Source organism: Cetorhinus maximus, chromosome 10, assembly GCF_964194155.1.
Source record: "Cetorhinus maximus chromosome 10, sCetMax3.hap1.1, whole genome shotgun sequence".
Taxonomy (NCBI): domain Eukaryota; kingdom Metazoa; phylum Chordata; class Chondrichthyes; order Lamniformes; family Cetorhinidae; genus Cetorhinus; species Cetorhinus maximus.
Genome location: NC_135888.1, coordinates 17,558,698 through 17,585,789, shown reverse-complemented (window position 1 = coordinate 17,585,789; position 27,092 = coordinate 17,558,698). Strand labels below are relative to the sequence as shown.

Sequence of the window (27,092 nt, the reverse complement as noted above, 5' to 3'; positions counted from 1 at the left end):
CTCTGTTTCACTCTTCACAGATGCTGCCAGGCCTGCTAAGGTTTTACAGCACTTTCTGTTCTTATTTCAGATCTCCAGCATCCGCTGTATTTTGCTTTTATATTTATCATCCTTAGTTTTAGTCAACCCCACAAGTGGTAGATTACATTTGCTCTACCTCTTACCCTATCAAACCCTTCATAAAATTAAATGCCTCTATTAGTTCCACAAATATGATACCAAATATACAGTCTTACTCAATGACCAACCTTAAAACATATATTAATTACTCAGCCATTCCTTTCGTGATGAGCTGGAAGCCATACTTGGGTTTATACTTTGCTTTTTTTTGTGGAATTGAAAGGATTGAGGCGACAGCTCATCTGAGTTTGCAAGGTTGCCCCTGGCAACGGGGAGACAACAAAATCCCTGGGAGGGGGGGCGGGGCTTTTATCCAAACTCTCGCGAGATCCCCCGCAGTGGGCGAGGCCAGCGGCTGATGTATCGCGAGAAGAGGAGCCGGGACCCAAGATGGCGGCCTCCGTCGTGGAGCTGCTGCGGGAGATCGCTGAGCTGGAGGAGCCGCTGGAAGAGCTGAGGAGCATGAAGATCGCCGTCTGCTCGCTGCCCCTCAGCACGCTGCGGGAGCTGGCGGCGGGCCTGCGCTTTGGGGTCTTGTTCGGCCTGCTGAACAGCGACGACAGGCGAGTGTGTGCTGTGAATGACTCGGCGTAGGGAGCTGGTGCTGCGCCAGGCAATGGCAGTGGCAATGGATGGGATGGGATGGGATGGGATGGGGTGGGATGGGATGATTGGTGGGGTGGGGTGGGGTGGGGTGGGGTGGGGGGGGGGGAGGGAAATATGGGGAGACTCAGGGAATGGACATGCCCCCTCAGCCACCGTCTGTTGCTCGGGTATTAAAGCCTGTTGTCTTCCTCCTGGAGATGCTGTCGTATTTTCACACAGCCGAGAGTTTAACTGTATCCAAGCACTTCCAATTCACCCTCACCTCTGCATACCCACTTACAAAATGAGTTTGTTAAAATTCGCACCACTTTCCGGTCCCCTGTCGCCCCTGTGTTCGCCGACCTACAGGCAACGTCCTGATTTTAAAATTCTCACCCTTGTTTTCAAATCCCTTCACAGCCTTGCCACTAAGGGTGACCAACTCTCGGCGTTGAAAAAAATGAAGGGGAAATTTGGCATGGGGGGTTGTACTGATGGGCAGGGGGTGTTAGTGAGCTTGTCAGGTCAGGAGTGGTATAAACTTGCAGATGTGTGCTGTGCATGTGAGAAACTTAAAGGTCCAAAATACAGGACAAGACATCCCAGGAACAAACAACCTGGGACATGGGACACTCACTTCAATTACAGGATGATCCAGCTTGGTTGCTCTTGTTGCCCCATCCTATCTCTGGAATCTCCTCCAGCCCCACAACCCTCTGAAATATCTGCATTTCTCTAATTCTGGCTGCTTGAGCATCCCTAATTTTCATCACTCCATTATGCTAACTGTGTCTTTAGCTGCCTAGGGCCTAACCTCTGGAATGTCCTTCCTACGTCTTTCTGCCTGTCTCAGTTTCTTCCTTTAAGACCCTCTTTAAAATCTACCTCTTTGACTGAGTTTTTGGACATCTGACCTAATATCATCCTGTGTGGCAGTGTCATATTTGACACTGCACTCTGAAAGTCGTTGCTTTACTTGGAACCCGGTTGCAGGAGACTCCCAGGACAGTGGAAACACTTTAGGGATGTCCTCAAAGCATCCCTGATGAGGCAAACAAACCCGCTGGCTCCTGGGAGACCTTGGCTTGGACCAACAAAAATGGAGAATGCTTGTTCATGAGGGCAGTGAGAACATTGAGAGACTTTGCCGGGAGCATGAAGAGGCAAAGTTGAGGCGTTGGAGGAAGTGCACAAACCTCCAAACAGCCCATCTGCCCAACTCTCCAAACATCACCAAACATTGACTACCTTTCACCTAGGATAGCTTTTACTTGTCTGAAAACTCTTCAGCTTTGGGGAGCTGCTGAAACACACTAGATATTAATTAGCTACTTCGGAATATTACATTCTAAAACTATATCATGTTTCTCTATCGCAAAGCTAAACTTTCACACAGTTACAATGTGCTCAGTGACCTTCTGCTTTACAAAACAATGCATTGGCTGTACTACATTAGCAGGCTCTGTCAACCTAAAGCTATCCATTCTGATTTATTGCATTCATCCAAAGCGATTGTTCAGCATATCTCAATTGCTTTTTGTGAGACCTTGCTGTATACAATTGGCTGCAAAGTTTACCCACCTAACTGTAATTATACTAGTTAATTGGTTGTGAAATGTTTCAGGACATCATATGAATGGCACTGTATAAATGCAAAATTTTTATTCCTACCTCTTGTACCGTTTGGAGTCTTTGTTTTGATTTTGGAAAGTTTTGAGTTGAAGCTAATAAAAAGTAATTTTTGTGCTGGTAACAGAAAACGACCATGAAAACTGCTATTTTTTTGTTAAAAATCCAACTGGTTCACTAATTCCACGCGATGGGTCCATGTGTGACCCCAGTCCAAATTGATGCAGTTGATTCTTAATGGCCTCAGGCCAATCAGGGATGGCCAGTAAATACTGCGTTACAACTGTTGCCCACATCCCAAGGACAAAAAGCTCAATGTTTCTACTGGCCCTGCAGTGTTGCTGCATAACTGATTGCATCTCCTCTTGCTTGCCAACCTGGTAAGCTGTCTACCAGATTTAATTTTATTCTGTTTATATGAATCTGATTGTCCCTTTTTGTTCAGGGAACAGATTGATACGTGTGTAGCAATTCTTGATCGACTTCTGCAAGCTTTGGATCCGGTCTACTTGGCTCAAAATTTCAAGGTGGAACTGCAGAAGGGACTTCAGCATTCTGATGACAATGTTAAAATCCTGGCCATGTCCCAAGTAAGGTGGAAGTGTGTTTTTCTTCAAAAATATATTTCATTACTTTTATTTTATTTGTGTTTTAAAACTTTGATTAGGTTAACATCAGGATTTTCAGCAATGGTGGCATCTTGCACTTTGGGCCTGGGCCTTAACTTTTTTTTAAATTGGGAAACCAAAGTTTGGAGAAAGGAAAGTCAATCTGTGCATGAACAACTAGTATAATGACAGAAGACTTTAAATAATCTCCTGAAAGTATAATTAAAAATCATATTGCCAGATACATGAATTTAATTGAAAAAAATGATTGCTACCAATTTTAGTGCACATGGTGTAACAGACCCTTCTCATTGCTATATAACTGTAGAGTGGTCACTTTTTGCTCCTCTTTCTAATGCCAACTTTAACCATTAGATTTTGCATAGAATATACAGCTCAGAAACAGGCATTCGGCCTAATTAGTCTGTATGGCGTTTATACTCTATGCGAGCCACCTCATGTTCCCTCTACCTTGTTGCATCCTCTGGCGTATCTTTCTGTTCCCTTTTCTTTTTTCGCATTGTCTAGCTTCCTCAAGAAAACATCTAAGCTATTCATCTCAACCACTTCCTGTGGTAGTGAGTCCACATTTTAATCACTCTATAAATGTTTTCCTTATTTCCCTACTGGATTTATTAGACCGTAAGACGTAGGAGCAGAAGTAGGCCATTCGGCCCATTGAGTCTGCTCTGCCATTCAATGAGATCATGGCTGATCTGATAATCGTCAACTCCATTTTTGTGCCTTATCTCCATAACCCTCGATTCCCTTACTGATTAAAAATCTGTCTATATCAGCCTTGAATATACTTAACAACCCAGCCTCTACAGCCCTCTGCGGTAAAGAATTCCACAGATTGACTTCCTTCTGAGAGAAGAAATTCCTCTTCATCTCTGTTTTAAATGGGCGACCCCTTACTCTGAGATTATGCCCTCTGGTCCTAGGCTCTCCGACAAGGAGAAACAACTTCTCAGCATCTACCCTGACAAGCCCCCTAAGAATCTTATATGTTTCAATAAGGTTGCTTCTCATTCTTCTAAACTCCAATGAGTACATGCCCAACCGACTCAACCTCTCCTCATAAGAAAACCCCTCCATACCTGGGATCAACCAAGTGAGCCTTCTCTGGACTGCCTCCAATGCCAGTATATCTTTCCTTTAGATAAGGGGACCAAAATTGTTCACAGTATTCTAGGTGGATCTAACTAGCGCCGTGTATAATTTTAGCAGGACTTTGCTATTCTTATACCCCATTCCCTTTGAAATAAAGGCCAACATTCCATTTGCCTTCCCTATTACCTGTTGAATTTGTATGTGAGCTTTTAGGATTCATGCACAAGGACTCCCAAACCCCTCTGTGCTGCAGCCTTCTGCAGCCTTTCTCCATTTAAATAATATTCAACTCCTTTATTCGTACTGCCAAAGTGCATAACCTCACATTTTCCCACATTATATTCCATCTGCCAAGTTTTTGCCCGCTCACTTAACCTGTCTTTTTCCCTCTGTAGATTCCTTGTGTCATCCTCACCGTTTTCCTTCCCACCTATTTTTGTGTCATCTACAAACTTGCGATGTTACATTCACTTCCCTCATCTAAGTCAATGTATATTGAAAATAATTGAGGCCCCAGCGCTTGTCCCTGTGGCACTCCACTAGTCACAGGTTGCCATCCCGAAAATGCCCCCCTTATCCCAACTCTGTCTTCTATTAGTTAGCCAATCCACTATCCATGCTAATATACTACGCCTAACACCATGGGCTCTTATCTATTAAGTAACCTTATGTGCGATAACTAATCGAATGCTGTTTGGAAATTCAAATATATTACATCTACTGGTTCCCTTTTATCTACCCTGCTTGTTACGTCCTCAAAGAATTCTAATAAATTTGTTAGGCATGATTTCCCCTTCATGAAGCCATGCTGACTCTACTTGATTAGGTTATGTATTTCTAAACGCTCTGCTATTACATCCTTTATAATAGACGCCAACATTTTCCCAATGACAGATGTTAAACTATTCATAACTATCTTGTACTTGTGGCCAAGAATAAAAACAGAAAATGCTGGAAAAACTCAGCAGGTCTGACAGCATCCATGGAGAGAGAAACAGAGTTAGCATTTCGAGTCGAAAGATTAACCCTGTTTCTCTCTCCACTGATGCTGTCAGACCTGCTGAGTTTTTCCAGCATTTTCTGTTTATATTTCAGATTTCCAGCATCCGCAGCATTTTGCTTTTATCTTTGTATTTATGGCCCCTAGTTTTGGAACCTTCCAAAAGTGGAAACATTCTGGTCATATCTACCTGTCCAACTTAATCATAATTTTAAAGACCTCTATCGAGTAGCTCCTGAGCCTTTACTTTTCTAAAATTAAAAAGCTCCAACTTATTCAGTCTTTCCCTATAGCTGGAATCTCTCAGCTCCGGTACCATTCCTTGTAATGTTTTTTTTTCATTTGCTGTAGTGCTTCTATACTCTCCTCATATTATTGAGACAAGAACTGTTCATGGTGCTCAACTGCAGCCTGACCAAGGCCCTGCATATTGGAGAACCAACCCTTGTCTTGTTGATTTACACATTGGAATTGGCATGGGCGCTGACCAACACCCCACCCCCGACCCCGCCACCCTAACATGATTAGTAAGGGATATGTAAATGTATTTGTGTTTTTGGTGTCATTCCTAGCAGTTTAACAATAATGTATTGAGTATTTTATGGAAATTTGTACTTTAAATATTTTTAAAAACTGTACATAAAACCAGGTGCTGAGCAATATGGTAGTATGACCTAAATCTTTTTAATGCTGAGGTGCAACTGCGTGTATATAAAATCTCTAATTTCTTTCAGCTGGAAGAATATCGTTCATTTTGGACTCTTTACACTGTGTTAATTTTTCCAGATTGGACGAATTGTTGAAAATGCAGATGCAGTCCCATTGATTCTTGGCTCGCCTGAGTTGCTCAGGGAGATGATTCGCAGCATTGGAGGCAAGAAAATATCTGTTGCAAAAGAAGTGAGTTTGAATAGGGAACAAGCCAAATGATTACTGAAAGCTGTTTGGGGTCCAACATTTCCACCATAAGGGCAGTGCTGTCTCTTGACATCATAAAAAATGTATTCTTCTCAGTGGCGATGCTGTCGGTGTAACCAGACCAGCATGGTGCAAATTTTTGGTGGAACCATAGAACTTTACAGCACAGGAAGAGGCCATTTGGCCCATTGTGTCCGTATGTGGCCTTTGCAAAAGAAACTATGAATAACTCCAACTGAATAGCTGCCCTGTTCTCCCCATGTTCTCTGTATTTTCCTATGCTTGTAAATATTTATTTACTACAAAGCAATGATATTGGTTGTTACTATATACACATATAAAAAACAATGTTCCCAGGCCTGCTATATATATATATATATATATACATACACTGGCCAAAAATGGAACTAATCTTCCCTACAGCAACCCTCAATATTACATTGCAAGTTAGTTGCTCCCAATTGCAATTTTGATGAATTTTTGAATCAGCTTTTGTTTTCGCTGCCTGATCTTGGTAGGCAGATAGCCTCTGAACTTGGATGTAGCAAAATACTTTCATGGTGGACATTGGCCATGCCTAAGTCTTTTCCACCCTTTTTAATTATGATGGGATGCGTAAATCAAATTCCTAAATTCAATCCTGAAAATGGTAGTATTTTTTTTATTCGTTCATAGTTGTGGGTGTCGCTGGCTACACCAGCATTTATTGTCTATCCCTAATTGCCCTTGTTCAGGGGGTAGTTAAGAGTCAACCTGGAGTCTGTAGGCTAGACCAGGTAAGGATGGCAGATTTCCTTCCCTTAAGGGCAGTAATGAACCAGATGGGTTTTTACAACATGGTCGCTGAAGAGGAGATGTTACACTCTCCGATCCCGCAACGACCACAGAGACTCAGGCTTCCTTTTAACTGGTTTTATTCAAGCATATGCCGCAATCATTCCTAAGAATGAAGACCTAGCTCCCTGATTGATTACATTTCACTACTTTTGTACCTTTTCTTATCATAACACGTTTGAGTACATTTGAATACATCCAACCGGTTCCATACTAACTTTATCCTATTGAGTACATGTGATTTTGCTAACCAAAAGGATGTATACATAATTATATTATCCAATCGGTTCTTACAACTCAAGACTGTTTGTGTTTCATCAAAGCATTGTTCATCTTCCCATATCTAAGCTAAAACCATATGTGAGGGGGGAGTACACTTAATCTAATTTATGTCTCCAGTCTGACTCTGCAATGTTCATCTGGTAATCTTCAACTCTTAATATGTTTAGCAGCCATGTCAGCCTGGAGACAGGTTAGGGGTTTTTCAGTAAATTCTTACTGTATTCTCTTGTTGCATTTTTAATTTCCCCCTAACAGTCATCATCAGACTTTTTTAATACCAGATTTTTATTGAATTCAAATTTCACCGTCTGCCATGGTGGGATTCGAACCCAGGTCCCCAGAGCATTATACTGGGTCTCTGGAATACCAGTCCAGGGACAATACCACTATGCCACTGCCTCCCACAGTTGCGGAGATAGGCAAATATGCATGTAAACTTGACATCATCCAAAACTGTGCTGTCTTTACTCACGCTAAGTCTTGTTCACCCATGACCCCTATGGTCACTGATCTACATTGGCTCCAGGTCAAGCCATGTCTAGATATTAAAGTTCTCCTCCTTGCATTCAAGTCCCTTCATGCCCTTGCCCATCCCCATCTCTAATTTTTGCAGGCCCCCCCCCCCCCCAAGTCCTCTGAGATACCTGCACTCATCCAATTCTGGCCTCTTGAGCACCCTGATTTTAATTACTTCATCATTGATAACTGTGCTTTCAGCTGCCTAGACCCTAAGTTCTGGAATTCCCTCCCTAAACCTCTCCACCTCTCTACCTTTCTTCTCCTCCTCTTAAGAGTAAGACAACCTCTGACCAAGCTTTTGACCACCAGACCTAATATCACCATATTTGGCTTTGTTCTATTTTGTTTCATAATGCTCTTGTGAAGCACCTTGAGACAGACGTTATTACGTTAAAGGCTCTATACAAACACGTTGCATAAAAATGTGTTTAGCACTATATGCATTGTTTTGCTTGTCTTGAGTGGTTTTTGCCTCTACAATTAAGGAACCAAAAGACAATGGTAGGAAATTTATTGATATTTCTTTTTCGCCAGGCAATCAAATCCCTTTCCAGAGTTGCCCAAAGTAAAGCTGGACTTGATGTATTGTTCATGACCAGTTTGCTACAAGATTTGAAAGGTGTCATGGGTGCCAATGATGTGGTACGATACAGAGTCTATGAGGTACAGTGCCATCTGCTGGATTTGAGCTCCAAACATTTTCTCCTTTCAATAATATTCATCTTTTATTGCTTTCGAAAGTTTCCAGTCTTTTGAATGTATCCTAATTCATTTTGTAACCTTCGGTTTACTGTCTGTGCCAGTGGTTGTATTTAACACAATATGTTAAAAAACGCACATTGCTCATGTATTTTCAAAGTTCACTATAGTCATTTGCACTTGTACGCAGTTCACTTTAAAGAATGTCATACATCAGCACTCTTCTTTGCACCTGTTTAAGAGTTAAAGTACTGTGATTCATTTTGTTTATTGTGACTTCTAACTGGAGTTAAAACATTTCCTGAACACTGGGAACAATTTGGAGACGTAAGTGAGCCTGGTACTGTTGTGGAGCCATATTAATATCAGTAAGTAGCTACTTAACTAGGACACTTCAGGAGTTTGGTCATTTAAACTGGTTGTTGATCCAACCTCATTTGCCATCAGGTCTTACTCAGCCTAATGTCAGAGGATTAAGTTATGGGGAAAGGATAGAAAAACATGGGTTCTTCAAGCTTGAAAAGGGAACTGAGAGGAGACATCATATAGGTACCCAGATAGATGTTCACTAAAAGCACTGGGGCAAGCAAAAATGCATTCAAGCTTAGCCAAGAAGAGGTAAATATAGTGAAAAGAAAATTCCTTAATGTTGAGGATGGTGAATGCAGAATAGTTTGAAGTGGAAATGGAGGGTGTTACAGATTTTAAGAAGGCGATAGATTTTTTAAAAATTGGCAGTCAAGATCAATTGAAGATTGAGCAATTAAAGTGTGGCATGATATCTGTGAACTTTGAACCTTGCTCAATGGATGGAAATTGACTTTTCCAGTCCTTTTTAACTGCATGTTTCTATATATTTTACCCGCGTGTTTAAATGGTGCTATTGCCTTGCTCCTCCCTACCTCTGTAACCTCCAGCCCTAAAACCTTCACAGTCTGTGTTCTTCCAACTCTTGTGTATCCCCCATTTCCTTTGTCCCACTGTGTCTTTAGTTGTCTAAGCTATAGACTCTGGGATTTCCTTCCCTAAACTGTTTCATCTCTTAAGACCTATCTTAAAACTACCTCTTCAACCAAAGTTTTGGCCAGCCCATAATATTTGCTGCTTTGGCTCGATGTTGATTTTTGTCTGATTGTGCTTCTGTGAAGAGCTTTGGACATTTTTTCTACTTGATATAAATGCAAGTTGTTTTAATGGTCAGGGCAAGTATGGACTGTCTTTGGCCACTCATTCTATATATAAGATAGTAAGCTGCTTCAAACTGACCCCTGGTAGTCGGTCAAAGGGATTTAAACTGGTGCAAGAAAACTTTAGGACTGATTTTAGGGGATTGCTCTTGCATACTTGGTATGGACTTATGCATAGGTTAGCGGAGACAAAAATAACTTCTACTTACCTAATTTTCCCTCTTTTAGAGTTACGATGCCCAAAATTACGCTAGGGGTGATATGAATCTTTTGACTGACAAAGTTTTATGTTCCATCCTGTTACGATGCAGCAGATGATGTGTGCCAGGCTGATCAAATCCACGAGGGAAACTTGATCATGCTATCACAACAGTTTTGTTATTTGTATTTATTTCGAGATGCACTGAATTCAAAAGTGACAAGTCCACCAAGACTTTCAGATTTTTTTAAAAAAACTAAAATTAAAATATTTATTAACAAAAGAAAAGATTTCAAGCACATAAATAGGTCTACAAATTACTACTATAATAACTCCTAAAATCCCTAATTACCCAGACTCCTAGTTACACCCCCTTTAAGGCAACGGTCCAAAAATAAATTTTAGATTTTAAGCAGATCCAGAAAATTACCACAATACCCTGGACAGTGGAATTCAAATTGGCTCCCTCCAACCTTGGCTTCTGTAGACAGCAGGTTTATGCACAAATACTGGAGGCTTCACATACTTTTGTTCGGTCTTACAATGCCTTCCGCTGACACACAGCCTCATTCTCCTCTATACATGTTTCTCCCTTTTTAATATGTAAATTCCATTGTTTCCATATGTCTTTGGAACTTTTACCTTTCTCATAATATAAACCTTTTCATGTCGCCACTATATATTGTCAGTAACCCTTAAGAAAAATAAACACGTTCCTTAACTTGCTTGTCTGGCTATTTGTGAATAGACTGAGACCCCTTTGAAAACCAAACCCCCCTTCATCTATATAAAATTGTGAATTCCCTTTACATCTTAAGACCCCAACCATGTTTACTCATGAGCATATTAAAGACATTCCTACACCTTACTACTTTTGATAACTACAACTTGCAGTCTGCTTGGCTACAAAATGTAATTAAATCACACAAACAGAAAAACACAACCCCCCATAAACCTACTTTACAATAAACCAGGAAAATATTATGAAAATTATTATACTTTCATGACACATCCTTCATAGGAAACCACCAGTTGCAGCTGTTTGTGGCTGCTTGTACTTTTTTGGTTGTTGAATTCATGTGTGACAGGAACTTTATTTTTTGCAGTTCCTATTTTTGATCTCCCCAGGCAACTCAACCCCTGCAGTTGAGGAAAATCTACTCTTGGTCATCAGTTAGAACCACTCTTAATCTACAAGGAACTACATGAATTACCCCTTTTCTCTGCCCCTCCCTTTGTTCCAAGTCCCAAATGGGCTGTATTAGACCCAGCTGTCATCTGTAAACGTGGGAGAATAGGCAAATCAAATCTGCGTTGCTATGCAACATCTCTAGTAGTGGAATTCTTTAGTAGTGCTGTTTTTTTAATATATTTTACAGCTTCACAATGGGCAGTACGATCTAAACACAGTAAGCCAACTCATTAGTGTTTGCTAACCTGGAGAAAAGGGCTTTATTATTTTATTTTTGTTTTTGAATTGCTGCCTACAAGTGCAATTGTTGGTCCAGATCTATTAACCTAAAGTAACATGGCTGTTACATATCCTATTCTGAGAGCACCATTAAGATCTCTTGTGTTATTGCCTTGCAGTTGGTGGTGGAAATCTCATCTGTGTCGCCTGTCTCCCTGGGTTATTGTGCCAACAGTGGTTTCATCATTCAGCTGCTCACCGAGCTTGCAGGGGATGATGTTCTGATCAGGTGAGGAGGTGACTGCTTGTTAAAAATTTGTTTTTGTTGCTTTAGGAAGGAACTTTCAGCGATTAACCTTAAGCAGCACATTTTGGTGTCTATTACATCTCTGGTTTTGTCGTCTCGCTGGTTATATTAGATCATTTTCTCATTTTGGCTTGGCGCCACTCATTCTCTGGAAAGTGGGGGTAAAAGCAGTGCCTTAGGCCAGATGAAAGAGGCAGTAGTAAGTCTGGCTTTGGCCTGCTCTGCCATAATTGTGCCTCCTGCTCACGGAGCAGCATTGACAGAAAACTATGAACATTACTTGTGGCAAGAGGCAAAATGGATTAAGTGTACGAAGGTTTTTCTGGCACCATACAAACCTGCAACTGGGAGCCATCAACATTTTGCCATGAAGTTGATAATCTCACTCCGATCACAAGGGTACCTGGGCTGAGAAATGGAAATGTCACATTGGGGAGTAATTTCTGGCTCTAGGGGCAGGATCTTCCGGTCGGGGGGCGGGGCTCGCTCGCCGACGCGGGATGACGTCGGATGGAACTCCCGACCTATTCTCAATGGCCAATTGAGGCCATTGAGAAGCTAATTAAAATCATTAATGGACCTGCCCGTCCAACCCTAAGGTTGGCGGGCAGGCCAGGAGCCCTGGCGGATTTCAGAAAAAGCCATGGGCGGGATGAGGTTTCGTGAGGGTACTTAAATTTTTAATAAAGGTTTCAGTTAAAGTTTATGGACATGTCAGGGAAATTTTTCTATCATTTTTATTGCAAATTTTAATTCGGAGCCGATCTCCCTGAGGCAGCGCTTAGCCTCAGAGAGATCAGTGTGCTCTTTCGCGTGAATGAGCACACTCCTGGCTGAGGGAATCCCCTCCTCCACCCGCACAGGGAGCACATAGCGCTTCCTGGTGGACGTCATGCTGGGCGGGCCTTAATTGGCCCACCCATGTAAAATGGGGGGCACAGCTTGGAGGCACGCCCGGGCCTGCACATCTCCCCCCTGCTCCCAACAGGGGGGAAATTTTCCTTAGGAGGTAAAATGCATCATTGGGCTGGTTTAGAGTTGGATCCATCCTGTGGTTGACCTGGGAATGTTTGCTGACACCTTGAAGCCAAAATAAAAAATGTTTTCCCCATACTGAGAACCTTGTAGTCTTTCTAAGTAAGATTGCCCTCCCTCCTGCCCACTCTCCCTCCACTGCCCTATGTTTAAAAACAGTTGCAGTTGTGTTGACCCATCATCACTATTCCTGCTGGACCAACATTGGGTCCCAGTATGGCAACAACTCAGTTTTGAAAATATCATCCTTATTTTCAAATCGCTTCCATGACCTCACCACCCTCTATCTTTGTGACCTCCAGCACTACAACCCAGTGAGTTCTCTGCACTCCTCCAAATCTGGCCTCTTGCACATCCTCCATTTTCATCACTCCGCCATTGATTACTATATCTTCAGTTGCCTAGGGCCCCATACCCTGGAATTAACTCCCTAAATCTCTCTACCTCTCTTGCCTTCCTTTACGTTGCTCCTTAAAACCTAACTCTTGGTCCCTGTCCTACTGTCTCCTTATGCATCTTGGTATCAAATATTCTTTGGTACAGCTCTTGTGAAGGACGTTGGGATGTTTTCCTGAATTAAAGGCACTATATAAATGACAATGTATGTAATGACTATGTCAATTAATTACAAGTCTTTTGGTTCAATTACAGAGCTACTGCTATTGAGATGGTCACTGGACTTGCTCAGACTCAGCATGGACGACAGTACCTTGCTCAGCAAGGCACCATTGATAGAATCTCAAACATGATCATTGGTGCAGGTTCAGATCCCTTCTCTGGCTTTTATCTACCAAGTAAGTAAAAGGAATATTTTCATTTACTTTTTTTTTGTCAACTCAGCAATAGGAAAAAATCACTGGCAAGAAAGCTCATTCTTCTGGTGATCTAATTCACCCAGCTCGCCCAGTTAACATTCAGTTCAGTTCTCTACTCTTGTAATGTTTTTGATCCCAGTTCCTCATGGATTGTTCCAGGCCTGTCACTGACCTCATCTCCTCTGGAGATCTTCCCTCCACAGCTTCCAACCTCATAGTCTCCCAACCTCGGTCAGCCCGCTTTTACTTCCTCCCCAAAATCCACAAACAGGACTGTCCCGGTAGACCGATCGTGTCAGCCTGTTCTTGCCCCATGGAACTCATTTCTTCCTATCTTGACTCCATTCTCCCTTCCATTTTGAAGGCTTGAATCCCACCATGGCAGATAGTGAAATTTGAATTCAGTAAAAAGCTGGAATTTAAAGTCTGATGATGACCATGAAACCATTGCCAATTGTTGTAAAAACCCATCTGGTTCACTTATGTCCTTTTAGGGAAGGAAATCTGCCCCCCTTATCTGGCCTGGCCTGGCCTACATGTGACTCCGGGCTCTCAGCAGTGTTGTTGATTCTTAAATGTCCTCTGAACAAGGGCAATTAGGGATGGGCAATAAATGCTGGCTAGGCCAGTGATGCCCACATCCCATGACTGAATAAAAAAGACTCAGGAAAATTACAATCATCAGGGAAATGGTGTTAAGCAAATTGTTGGGTCTGCGGGCTGACAAATCCCTGGGCCTAGGTGGACTTCATCCTAAGGTCTTGAAAGAAGTGGCCAGTGAGATAGTTGGTGCATTGGTTTTAATTTTCCAAAATTCCCTAGATTTTGGGAAAGTTCCATTAGATTGGAAAACAGCAAATGTAACTCTTTTATTCAAAAAGGGAGGGAGACAGAAAGCAGGAAGCTACAGGCCAGTTAGCTTAACATCTGTCATAGGGAATATGTTAGAATATTATTAAAGATGTTATAGCAGGGCACTTGGAAAAATTCAAGGCAATCAGGCAGAGTCAATATGATTTTGTAAAACGGAAATTATATTTAACCAATTTATTGGAGTTCTTTGAAAGTGTCACGTGCTGTGGATAAAGGGGAACCGGTGAATGTACTGTACTTAGATTTCCAGAAGGCACATGCTAAAGTGCCACATCAAAGATTATTGCAGAAAATAAAAGCTCATGGTGCAGTGGTAACATATTGGCATGAATAAAAAATTGGCTAGCTAACAGGAAGCAGAGAGTTGGCATAAATGGGTATTTTTCTGGTTGGCAGGATGTGACGAGTGGTGTGCCACAGAGATCAGTGCTGGGGCCTCAACTTTTTACAATTTATATAAATGACTTGGATGAAGGGACTGAAGGAATGGTTGTTAAATTTGCTGATGGCACAGATGGACAGGAAAGTTAATTGTGAAGAGGGCGTAAGGAGGCTACAAAGTGACAGATAGGTTAAGTGAATGGGCAAAGATCTGGCAAATGGAATATAATGTGGGCAAGTGTGAAATGGTTCATTTTGGCAGGAAGAATAAAAAGAAGCTTCTTATCTAAATGGTGAGAGATTGCAAAGCTCTGAGATTTAGAGGGATCTGGATGTCCTATTGCATGAATCACAAAAGGTCAGTATGTGGGTACAGCAAGTAATTAGGAAAGCTAATAGAATGTTATCATTTATTGTGAGAGAAATTGATTACAAATGTAGGGAGGTTATGCTTCAGTTGTACAGGGCATTGGTGAGACCACACCTGGAGTATTGTGCACAGTAGTGGTTTCCTTATTTAAACAAAGATGTAAATGTGTTAGAAGCAGTTTAGAGAAGGTTTACTAGACTAATACCAGGAATGGGTGAGTTGTCTTATGAGGAAAGGCTGGATAGGTTGGGCTTGTATCCACTGGAATTTAGAAGAGTAAGAGGCGACTTGATTGAAACCTTTAAGATTTTGAAGGGCCTTGACAGAGTGGATCTGGAGAGGATGTTTCCGGAAGAATCTAGAACTAGGGGCCACTGTTTAAAAATAAGGGATTGCTCATTTAAGACAGATGAGGAGAAATATTTTCTCTTGGAGGGTTGTGAGTCTTTGGAACACTCTTCCTCAAAAGGTGGTGAAAGTAGAGTCTTTGACTATTTTTAAGGCAGAGCTAGATAGATTCTTGATTAAGAAGGGGGTGAAAAGTTGTTGGGGGTAGGCAGGAATGCGGGGTTGAGGTTCCATTCAGATCAGCCATGATCTTATTGAATGGTGGAGCATGTTCGAGGGGCCAAGTGGCCTACTCCTGTTCCTAATTCATATGATCATATGTAAAAGGAAATGTTGAGATCAGTGACTGGGAATAATGAGCATTAAATCCAGTCATGCTATGTATTTGAGCACTGAATGTATATATATGTTAAAATTCTTTTCCATTGTCTTCTACTGGTGTCTGTATATATATTGCTCAGTCTGAACTTGCATTCACTGATTTCTTTGTAGATTTAGTGAAGTTCTTTGGAAATTTGGCAATGGTTGACAGTCCTCAACAGATCTGTGAGCGTTATCCTGCTTTTATTGAAAAGGTGTTTGAGATGATTGAAGGGCAAGAGCCAACAATGATTGGAGTTGGTTTGGATACCGTTGCAATTCTTGGATCATGTATTGAAGGAAAACAAGTCCTACATAAAACTGGTAAGCCATGTTGTCGCTTCCAAGCTATCGATAACTAAAATGAGTTTTTTTATTTTCCAAGTAGGGTGTTTCTCTTACTAAATTTCCACTTACAATTCACTGCTTTAATGCTGATGTGCAGGGTAATGCATGACTAATTTATTCCAACATTCAGATAAGGAATTGAAAATTTAGTATCCTGTTGATGTGCTTATTTACAGAACAAGTTTCCCATATCCTATCTGTAGGCTAAAGGTTAATTTATACTTATTTTCCTCACACTTGCATTTACTATTGCTTACCATCAATTAATTCCCTGGTATGTCCCCTCTCCTGTACCACCACCAATATTAATGGGTTACCAGATGAGAAGATAATTTCCTTTTCACACTGCTATCTAATTATTCTCTAGTAGGTGCCGCAGAATCTACCAAATTAATTTGCCTGTGTTTATTTTCTTCCAGTTCTGTCCCCTGGCTCTCCTCTCCTCATCTCTTCTCTGGAAACTGCTGACTCAAACTGGAATGTGGCTTAATGGATACTGGCAGCCTTCTGTTCCCTATCCCCAACAACCTTTCACGTGTGCCTTCGCAGTGAGTGTTTGCAGTCTGTGCAGTTGTAGAGGACACCAGAGTTAAATCTTTGTCGTCATCTTTCTGCATCTGCATTTGCACTTTCCAGCGAGGGCTGTCAGGATAACGAACTGAAACGCAATCTGACACACAAGCAAAGGGTTTTCATGAGAGGATATTGACCTGAAACATTAACTCTGTTTCACTCCACAGATGCTGCCTGACCTGCTGAGTATTTCCATCGCTTTTTGTTTTTATTTCAGAAAAAAATCATCTGTGCTGTTTCTCCATCTCTTAACTAGCTTAAGGAAGCTGTGGCAAATAGCAAGACCCTACCTGGTTAACTCAGCATAGGCCAAAATTCAAACCTGTCGATGTTTTTTAAACCTTGATACAACAAAAAAAACCTATTTGAATATTTTAATTTTGACATTAATAACTTGTGTGTGTACTTTGTGAAGCAACTACATTCTCTTGTATGATACTTAAAAGACAGCATATTGGGATTTTGTTGATACATTTTTGAACTTGCTGGAGACAACATATTGTATGCGCTTTGGGAGGGTTGAGTTGGCAGGGATCAATTTAAGAACATCTCACTGTTTTTGGAGTCATTGCTTGGCAAAGTATCCTGTAGTTCAGCTAGATTGGAGAGATGTGAACACATTATCTGTTCCAATTGACACTTCTCTTGGATGTTCATCCACATTTATTGAAAGAAGGATCTCACTTTGCCATAAGGGGTGAGTGCATCTTGTAGCTAGAAACAACAGTTCAGCTAGCCTGCATTTTGCAGGAATGGTTCACTCCTCATTGGGTAAGGCAAGCAGGTGCAAATGTAAGTCTCCCTGAGTTGGTGCTCTGATTACTGCATGGAAAGGGCCTGAAAAGGACTTGTGTTGTAGTACCCTGTGGGCTGGATCCTGTGCCCAGTCACCCCCTCACCCCCAGTTAGATGTATGGGGTTTGTGAAGCACGTGTAGGGTATAGTATACTTGAAATGTTATCTCGAGCAGGCCTTGCAGGTAAGTGTTGTGGCTGACAGGCTTCATACTTTTCTCCATTGACACCCTGGGAAATGAGACTCGGGCTACCTTTAGGGACTCTGCCTTGTCTTTGGATCTAGAAGCAAATGGAGTATAAAGGCTGGAGACTTTAGGAAGTTAAGTTATAGTTCTGGGAGCCCCTGTCAGGTTTGCTTGAATTGGTAATGACTTTCTCAGGTTTGGGACGCAGGTATGGTGCAGATCCTCTTTATTCCAGTATATAAAAGCAAAATACCACGGATGCTGGAAATCTGAAATAAAAAGAGAAAATGCTGAAAAAACTCAGCCTGTCTGGCAGCATCTGTGGAGAGAGAAACAGAGTTAACGTTTCCAGTCCGTATGACTCTACTTCAGAGCTCTGCAGAGTCATATGGACTCGAAATGTTAATTCTGTTTTTCTCTCCACAGATGCTGCCAGACTTGCTGAGTTTTTCCAGCACTTTCTGTTTTTAGTTCTCTTGATTCCAGATTGGAGTGAGTACTGATGGTGCATGAAGGATTTTCAAAGTTAGAGTCCCAACATCATTTATGACACAGAAGGAGGCCATTCAGCCCATCGAGCCCATTCCAGCTCCCCACAGACAGATCTCTATGCAGCTGATAGTGTCACTGTTTACTGTTGGGTGTTTCTGTGACCCTTTCTGAAGGGTAAGAGATGTAGAAGGTGTCTGAAGGACCCTGACCTTCATAGTGCGGGTTGTGCTGTAGGAAAGACATTGCCTCTGATTTGAAATAGTTAAGCTTGTATCCTGCAAGCCAGGCAGACTTGTTTTTTCTCGTAGGAACTTGCCTGTGGCGGAGATTCTTTGCGCTGAACTTTTAAGTGCTCAAATTGTACCATCAATTTGGCGTAAACATTGCATTACTTGTTTTTTTTAACGATCTTATACTAAAATGCAGAATCAGAATTTAAAGTTATCTCTGTTTTACCGAATATACACTTAGGCAGTAAATTCCAGGAGGTTTTGAGGAGGCTGGGTTGCATCTCGGGCAATGCTGCCACGGACATACGGGTCCGCTGCCTCGACACTATTTCTTCTCTACTCTCTCTGCCGGTAAGAACCCAGTAAAAGTATTGTTATGTGTAAGCGCAAGAAAGTTGAAAAGCTTTGAATCATGGCTTGAATTTTATATGTCTGCTGCAGGAACAGAATTTGAGTATTGCTGAAAGAAGAGACTTTTTTTTTTTGTTGAAGCTTTTTATCTTACACTCATCAGGACAATTCACAAGAATACCAGATGTAAAGGGGATAACAAATTATACTACATGAGAAGACAATGCTGATTAGTTGGCAAGTGGACTCTGATTGTTAGAGGCATTGGCATAGAGAATGCACCAGTTGGTGGTGACTGACAGCTAACAGCCAGGCATTGTTTAAAATTTAAACCAGGCAGCTTAACTCTGGTCAAGACGTTGCCCTGAGGAATGAACCAGCAAATGGCTGTCACTTATTTTGTTTAGCTGAAATAGGCGCAATGTGTGTCCATGTTCTTTCTGCCTGCAAAGAACAGGGCCCTGTGTATTAATATATGTAGCTTCCAGTTCAAGCAAATGTGCCACTGTGAGCCCAACTCACAATCTGAAATTGGTTGTCAGAGTAATTCTTAGCACACTGAGGATTACTTAGCAAATGTTGTCCAATCGCGGAATCACATATAATGTTGGAAACTGTGTTCTGAGTTTTGCGCACACGGGCTGGTTGGGTACATCCGTACCTTGCCCGTTTTGAGCAGCGGAAGGGGCATGCTGTTTGATACAATCCGCCAGTCTTTGGAATCTACAGCCTACATACCTAGCATCACACTGGCACTAAAATTCACATACCAACTCATATACTCATTTGCGATAGGCAGAACATCTCTTTGGCTTGACGGCAGCATCCTGTTAGTGGCAAATACCACTCGTGTTGCTACTTCATAGTAGCAGCGTGAAACAGCTAGCTTCACCTGTTGCTCAAAATTTGAGATACCTTGCCCTTCCAGGGTAATCTGAGGTAGACCGGGCAATTTTCAAGGTCGAAAGTGATGGCCTTAGGCCCGTTCATGAGTTTGCATGATATACAATGTGAGATGATCTGATCAGGGTAGCCATTATCCTGCAGGATGCCCTTGATGCGCCCTTTTTCAACAGCAAACTTGCATGGTGAGCAAATGGCTCGGGTCCTATTTACGAGGTTGCCGATGAAGCCAATCTTATAGTCCGCTTTCCAACCAATCAGCACTCCCTTCTCATAGTATGAATTGCTGTTCCCTTTACATTTGGTATTTCTTGCAAATTGTCCTGATGAGTGCAAGACGAAAAGCTTTAACAAAAAAAAAGTCCTTTTTTCGGCAATACTCAAGTTCTGTACTACGAAAACACTATTTGTGACAGAATATGAATTGACCCTGTGGTTTGGAGAAAAGCAAAACAATGCCCCACCAAAAGAACTTTACAGCCGTTTGCTACTTAATCCATGATCCATTTTTTCAAAAATGAATTTCTGTGCACATACTTAGTATATTGCTGTTTTTGCCAAAGCAAGCTGTAGCATGAATAGTCCACATTTGCTCCATAATACAAATAGTTTATTTATTTTTGCCAGAAGAGTTGCCCTTATAACGGTCTCCAGAGTCACCTCTTCTTTTAAATAGAAAGTGTACTGAATTCGCATTGCCCTGAAATTTATGCAGGAAGACATATTTGCTCACATATTGATGATTCTCAGCCAAAACCTTGTTACTGCATTCTGTGCTTTAAGAATGTTTTTTGTATGGCACTTCCCCTTCAGAGTGATGTGAAAAGGCGCTGTTACTTATGTGGTCAAGCTGACTGTCCATCTTTTGATTGTCTGTCTGTCTTTCAGCCAATCAAGCAATAGATCTTGTAAAAGTCACTTCCGACTCCTGAATGGATGTTGAGGAAGAGAAGTGATATAGATTTTAAACTTAGAAAAATATAGGAGAAAAATAATTAGATTAGAGTTTTGACAGTGAGAAAATTAGTAACGTTACATCTTTAAAATCTAAAACTGATGAGGGGGAAGAGGAGGGTGTACAGGAGGGAGATAATGGAATGACTGGGCAAATGCAGGTATAAGTGTTGTGTAAAGTTGTTCTCGTTGTGTAGGATGAGTGCAGCAATAGCTATCCGTGATGTTTGCGTAGTTTTATCATTAATATTGCAGTGGGGAGATGGAGGGGGATTTTAGTGTGTAAACTGCGAACAAAGGAAGGAAGTGAGATGTTTTCCCTCAACTTCTCAACTCTGAACGTTAATAAACTGCATTTCAAATTGCTATGACTTAACTTCTAACGTACTGCGCTAAATTTTGATCTCCCAGCTGTCTGTTAAAGTGTAACAGGGGTCAGACATCTCCAGCTACTGATAGCAATATATAGAGTTACTTTTGAGGTAGCAACCCCAGATTATATTTCATGTTAAATACTTGTAGTGAATTATATTGGTTTGCTAAGACCCTTATAAATATTTATAATGCAAACTCTTTAATAATCTCAGTTGAGCTCATAGTTCTGGTTGGCAAGCTGCGGAGAAATCCATCTCTAGCTTCTGTACTCTGGAGATCAGGTTGACGGGGCTGAATGAAGCTGGCCTGCTCTGTGTCAGACTGAACATCCTGTGTGGTGTTGCAGAACTGTGACCAGGACATCTGTGGTCTATTGGATCATGTGTCTGCAGCAGAGTTGCACAGACATAGATAAATGTCAGGATTGTAACTGAAGAATTCTATAAGCATGTATAATGCAAAATGTCTCTTCTATATTACAGTGAAATAGACATGCTTCAGACAGTAAAGGGCATGGATGCTGTTCTAGGTTACTACTGGTATAAACTCTTAAGTGGGCTGTGTTAATATTGTTCCATTGGGTTTATGTTTGATATGCTGGTGATCTCTGCCTTGCCTCTATCTGATGTACTTGTGTGAATAAAATTTGCTCTATATCCAACAAGCAGTTCTGAAATTGTCCAATGTTGTGTAGTGTGTATTTGGTGTATATTGTATTGCACTTTAACTAATTCTTTATCCACGTTGGCAAACAATTTGGAGAGAATGATTGACCCAAGGTGAGCTTTCCATTTGGAATAGTTCCTAACTGGTAGCAGTTCACTGGGTTCCCCTTTTAGAAGCAAGCAAGCAACATGTGGTGTTTTTTAAGATGTAATCAGGCTTTGCAGGGTGTTGCAGTGTTATGTTTGCGCACAGAATGTGTAAAGCCTATGAAATTTGCAAGAAATCTTTCCCCTTTGAGCATTATCTACAGAAAGAGAGTTTGCTGCCATATATTTCCTGCCGCTGTCTGTGGTCTGTAACGCTTCTTGAAACCAAACTCCTGCTGAGTATCTACCAGTACAGTATTATATCGTGGGTTTCACCTACAGCTGTCTGGCATTTCTTTTATGCTGTTGCTCTTTTATTTTTCATCAATTTCGCAGAATGACCAGCAAACTGAGGACCTTCTAGGGTTGACAGAGTCCTGGTTCCAAACTCTGCACAGCCACCCAATGGAAACATTCTGCAATATGAGCTCCCAGCCATTCCCAGAGATTCATATTGGCGCGTTAAAGATCTTCACTGTGAGTCTTTTATCATTAGCATGAAAAATCCAATTTCTTATTTATCGTAAAATGTTTAGATGTCCTGACATAATTTAAAACTCCGGATGTCGCCAGTGTGTTTAGGAGTTGGGCAGTAACACGGAGTGATCCAGTAGATTAAATGTAGATATGTTTGTTTGTAAACATTTTCCTGCTAATTGTGTTGCATTTTCACAAATTGGGCCAGCCATTTAAATACTGAGGCTAGAAGAGCAGGTCAGAGGCTGGAATTCTGTGGAGAGTAACTCGCCTCCTGACTCTCCAAAGTTTATCCACCATCCAAAAGACAGGAGTGTGATGGAATACTCTCTACTTGCCATGGATGAGTGGAGCTCCAACCACACAAGAAACTTAACACCATCCAGGGCAAAGCAGTTCGCTTGATCGGCACCCCATCCACCAAATTAAATATTCACTCCCTCCACTATTGACACAGTGGCAGCAGTGTGTACCATCTACAAGATGCACTGCAGCAACTCACCAAGGCTCCTTAGACAGCACCTTAATAAACCCATGACCTCCACCACCTAAAAGGACAAGGGCAGCAGATGCATGGGAACTTCACCACTTGCAAGTTCACCTCCAGGCCACACACCTTCCTAACTTCCAACCATATGACCTTTCCTTTGCTGTCATTGGATCAAGATCTTGGAAGTCCCTTCCTAACAGCAATGTAGGAGTACCTACAGTATGATGGACTGCTGCAGTTCAAGAAGGTGGCTCACCACCACTACCTTTAGGGCTATCAATCAAACTCAAGTGAATACTCCAGTTCTAAAGAAATGTCCTAAATCGTGTAAATTTAATTTTTTTGAAATGTTATGAAATCCATTCTATAAGCACATTACAGCTGCCATTTGTGGTTTGAAGATGTGTATTTTATTTTAGAATATTACAGCAATGCGTTTAGGGAAGATTGTTGGGTTATCCATACTGCTGACAGGACACACACATTCTTTCAACTTTTCTTCTGAAATAAACTTCTTATGAATATGAATTCCTCCTATGTTCAGTGAAATTTAAGATATGATTCAAGCATTAGATCGAATAGGTTGAAGTACACATGGTTTTGAAATATTTTATGTATTTCATTCAAATCATATATTTTTGCGATAGAAACAGAAAATGCTGGAAACACTTGGCAAGTTGGACAGCATGCATGGAGAGAGGGATGTTGAAAGGTCATCAACCTGAAACATGGACTCTTTTGTCTCTCCACATATGCTGCCTGACTCCGGCATTTTTTGTCTTTTCACATTTCCGGCTATCCGCGTTACTTTCTTTTGTTTTAGGATATAATTTTGTAACTTGTTTACTTGTTAGCCAAAGCCCTCAAACCTCTTGCATTAATTTAGTTCTCAATTCAAATCTGTCATTTTTAATTAACCAATGTGTGGTATATTAAACTGTTATCATTTATCCTATGCAAAACACTGATGGTAACCCGCCTAGCTTTGTATCTCGTTATTATACTTGCTTCAAGAGTGCACTTCAATCAATTAAAATAAGGGTTGGATCTTTATCAGTTCTCAAACATGCATTCTTATTGAGTTGAAAAGGCTACCTTTGTTACTGCAACTATTTTTTTTAATGACTTTCCCTCCAATTCCCTTGAAATGTAGGCAATTGCTAGCCAGCCTTGGGGTCAGAGATTGATGATCAACACACCAGGATTCGTGGAGTACATTGTCGATAGGTCAGCCGAACCTGACAAACCCTCAAAGGATGCCAAGTTTGAACTAGTAAAAACTCTTGTGGATTCCAAGACGTTAGCCGAAATCTTTGGGAACCAACATTACCTAAAACTCCGAGCCTACCTGCGAGAAGGCCCTTACTTTGTGAAAGCAGTTGCAACAGTTGCTGTAGACGGAGAGTAATCGACCAAACCTGATCATTAAAAATGACACTGGAAAAATATTAAGTCTTTAAATTAATTGTTACTGCACTTTTGTAAAGACGTACCACGAGAAGCTTGGCTTCAAACAGAAGCTTCAATCAAGTGGAATTTTCGAGCTGTTTGGTCACCTTATCTTTTCCCCTTCCCTTCCAGGCTATTAAGCAAACTGTAGACAATGGTAAGACAGTGCAACTCAATATTATAAACACCTGTCATTTTGAGATTTCAAGCCAGAATGATGTATTTTCTCCACCTGATTCTCTCCAGCTGTAAATTAGTTATTTAGTAAAAAGTAGCTTTTAAAGTTTGTAAAATGAAATCTGCAGTTTTCTTAGGTTGGTGCCATTGCAAGGTCTCAGTCACTAAGCAAGTTACAGGAAACCTTTCATAGCAGCTACCACATATGCAGCAAGTTTCAATTAAAACATGAATTTTTGCAACCTGTAATTTTTGTCTTTTGTTTAGAGGTTAATGGAAAGCATTGCTAGAGTTTGTGGTGTCTAACTTATGTGATTCCTGTGGCTAGATAAACTGTAATTTCAAAGGCAAGGAAGCGCCTGTATACTAGCGATACTGTCTTGTGTTGGGTTCAGGCGTTGCTGAATCCAGACTTGGGAGAAGGCCTTGAGCCCCCCAGCGGGACTGGGAACGGAGGCGGGCGGGCAGACACTGAAATAGTACTGCTTGCAGGCATGCTGGTTCCCTGCCTCCAGGCAGGTTATTTACCCGGGATGGATGTGGCTGGATATTCCAATTGGCCTTCAGGTCTTTGAGGCAACGGGGGGGGGTTGCAGTTTATTTCATCCCCAACTTTGATGGCCTGGCTGCAAATTTATTTTGTATTTGCAAAAGTTGGAGAGAGGCTACCTCCATTTTAAAGTGCCCTTTCCCTCACTTACCTTTTTTTTAATTCTTTCATGGGATGTCGGCATCGCTGGCTAGGCCAGCACTTATCGCACATCCCTAATTGCCCTTGAAAAGGTGGTAGTGAGCTGCCATATTGAAATGCTGCAGTCCATGTTGGTGATGCTGGTGTTCTTTCCTAATTCCATTGTGTACTACTTTTAACGCCCCCTCACCCCCAGCAATCAACCTACCGAGAAATTAAAGATTACACATTCCACGTGCGAATATTTTTTGTGAAGAATATATTCTGTCAAGTCTTCTGTGTCTGAGCCTGATGTGCTTAATATCTGTTGAGAGAGACTTTTACAATAAACTTTCCTCTTTTTTAAAAGAAAAGCCCATTATTTAAATACTTTCTGAAAGGTGGAGGCACCACCTGATATTAAATTACTGAAAATGACTTTTGTTACTGGTTTCATTGGTGTATATTTTCTTAGCAAATTAAATATTTTTAATAAATCTTTTTAAGCATGCCTACTGCTACCTGTACACCCAAGAAAATGATCGACTTATCCATTTGCAAAAAGTGCATTGATATACGAACATACGAATTACAAGCAGGAGTAGGCCCCTCGAGCCTGCTCCACCATTCAATAAGATCATGGCTGATCTGATTGTAACCTTTCACCCCCTTGCTTATCAAGAACCTATCTAACTCTGCCTTAAAAATATTCAAAGACTCTGCTTTTTGAAGAAGAGAGCTCCAAAGACTGTGGAACAGAATTAATTTCTTACTATATGAAGCTTTTAGAACATTTTCCAATATGAAATTAAAACAATTCTGCCAATCTAACCCACCTTAAATGTATCCTCCAGGGCATGCAAATGCAAATCACCTTGGTGTAAATTGCAAACTGGAGGTAAAGCCAAACTTGAGGATTTTTTTTTTGGTTAGCTATTCAGGATTTTTAAAATCTCAAATAACATGGTGAAATAAAACTGTCTTGTAAATCCTTCTCATATCATCAAATCAGAGTTATTGGCAGTGTCAGTATTTGTGTCTACCTATTTTTCTTTAATACATTTTTGCACAGGAAGGATAATGGAATACTCTAAGATATGAGAGGGCTGTGATATGAAGACATAAGATGTGGAATTATCTTTGCTTTTTCCTGTACTCCATTTGAGTTTCAAATTATTCCTGCTTTAGTGATGAGGCGTGGGCCTGAAGCCAGATGCTTCCCTGTATTGAGCAAGCAAGTCATGATCTAAGACCTGGTGGCAGCTGGTTTAACAGTAGGATTGACAGAGCTGTCAGGTTGCCAACCTGGCCAGTGAAAGACATGGGGAAAGGTTGAATAATCTTTTTAAACAAAAATAGACTGTGCATTACTTCAAAAACAAAATTGGGAGTCAAGATTCCAGGACAAAATGATTGTGCGGGAGAATGTGTCCTTCTGTGCCCGTAGTCTGAACTAAACATACAACAGTCCCATCATTTAAAATTCATACGGCTGTTGCCTGCCCTAAATTATTTAACCTCAGATTCCAAATGTATCAGTAAAATTATCAGGAAAATTTTGAAGGCTTTGAGCTGTGTTAGAGATTGCAAAGAAATTACTTGCTGGTAGATAGTGTTGTCTTAAACTAAAGGATGAGCACTTCAGTGATTCAGAAAAGTGTTTGCATATTATTCTCACCCATGATCCATGAATCATGCTCACTGTAACAATCTTCTCCAGTCTCTTACATTACTGGACACCCTAGTGCAACACCTTACTACCAGAACGCCACCTCGCTAATCCTCCTTGCAAGTATGTGTGTGAATACAGGAGGCACCTGATCCTCTTTTTGTTCTTTTTGTCTGCAAAGAATATGTGCACACATTGTGCCTGTTTCAGCTAAACAAAATAAGTGACAGCCATTCGCTGACTTATTCCTCAGGGAAATGCCTTGACCAGTCAGGGTCAAGCTACCTGGTTTAAATTTCAAACAATGCTTGCTAGTTAACTGTCAGCTGCCATCACTGGTGCAATCTCCATAGCAATGCCACTTGCCAACCAATCAGCACTCTCTTAACATATGTAAAAATTGTTGTTTTCCCCTTATATTGATATTCTTGCTAAGTGTCCTGATGGGCGCACGATAAAAAGCTTAGACATGTTTCCTTTTCTCAGCAATACTCATGTGATCCATTTGTTGTGCATACACTAAGGTGCAGGCTGGATAATGTGACTA

At 41.1% G+C, this 27,092-nt stretch overlaps 2 protein-coding genes across 2 annotated transcripts in view; one reads left to right on the top strand and one right to left on the bottom strand.

Moving 5' to 3' along the window:
- The window catches only part of ccdc180 (coiled-coil domain containing 180), a 154,095-nt gene extending 153,738 nt beyond the window's left edge, over positions 1 to 357 (bottom strand). Inside the window, exon 1 of the mRNA XM_078551273.1 lies at positions 249 to 357. The gene's annotated coding sequence lies outside the window, so the exon portion shown is untranslated. The remainder of the gene's footprint in view (positions 1 to 248) is intronic.
- A 117-nt stretch (positions 358 to 474) lies between these two features.
- Positions 475 to 25,314, top strand: psmd5 (proteasome 26S subunit, non-ATPase 5). Its single transcript, XM_078550065.1, has 10 exons — positions 475 to 683; positions 2,780 to 2,924; positions 5,842 to 5,955; positions 8,143 to 8,271; positions 11,284 to 11,393; positions 13,098 to 13,240; positions 15,726 to 15,917; positions 18,460 to 18,569; positions 21,950 to 22,090; positions 23,734 to 25,314. Exons 1-10 carry the CDS (start codon positions 511 to 513, stop codon positions 23,986 to 23,988), a joined length of 1,512 nt encoding a protein of 503 aa, XP_078406191.1. The 5' UTR covers positions 475 to 510; the 3' UTR covers positions 23,989 to 25,314.
- Positions 25,315 to 27,092: the final 1,778 nt, after the last annotated feature.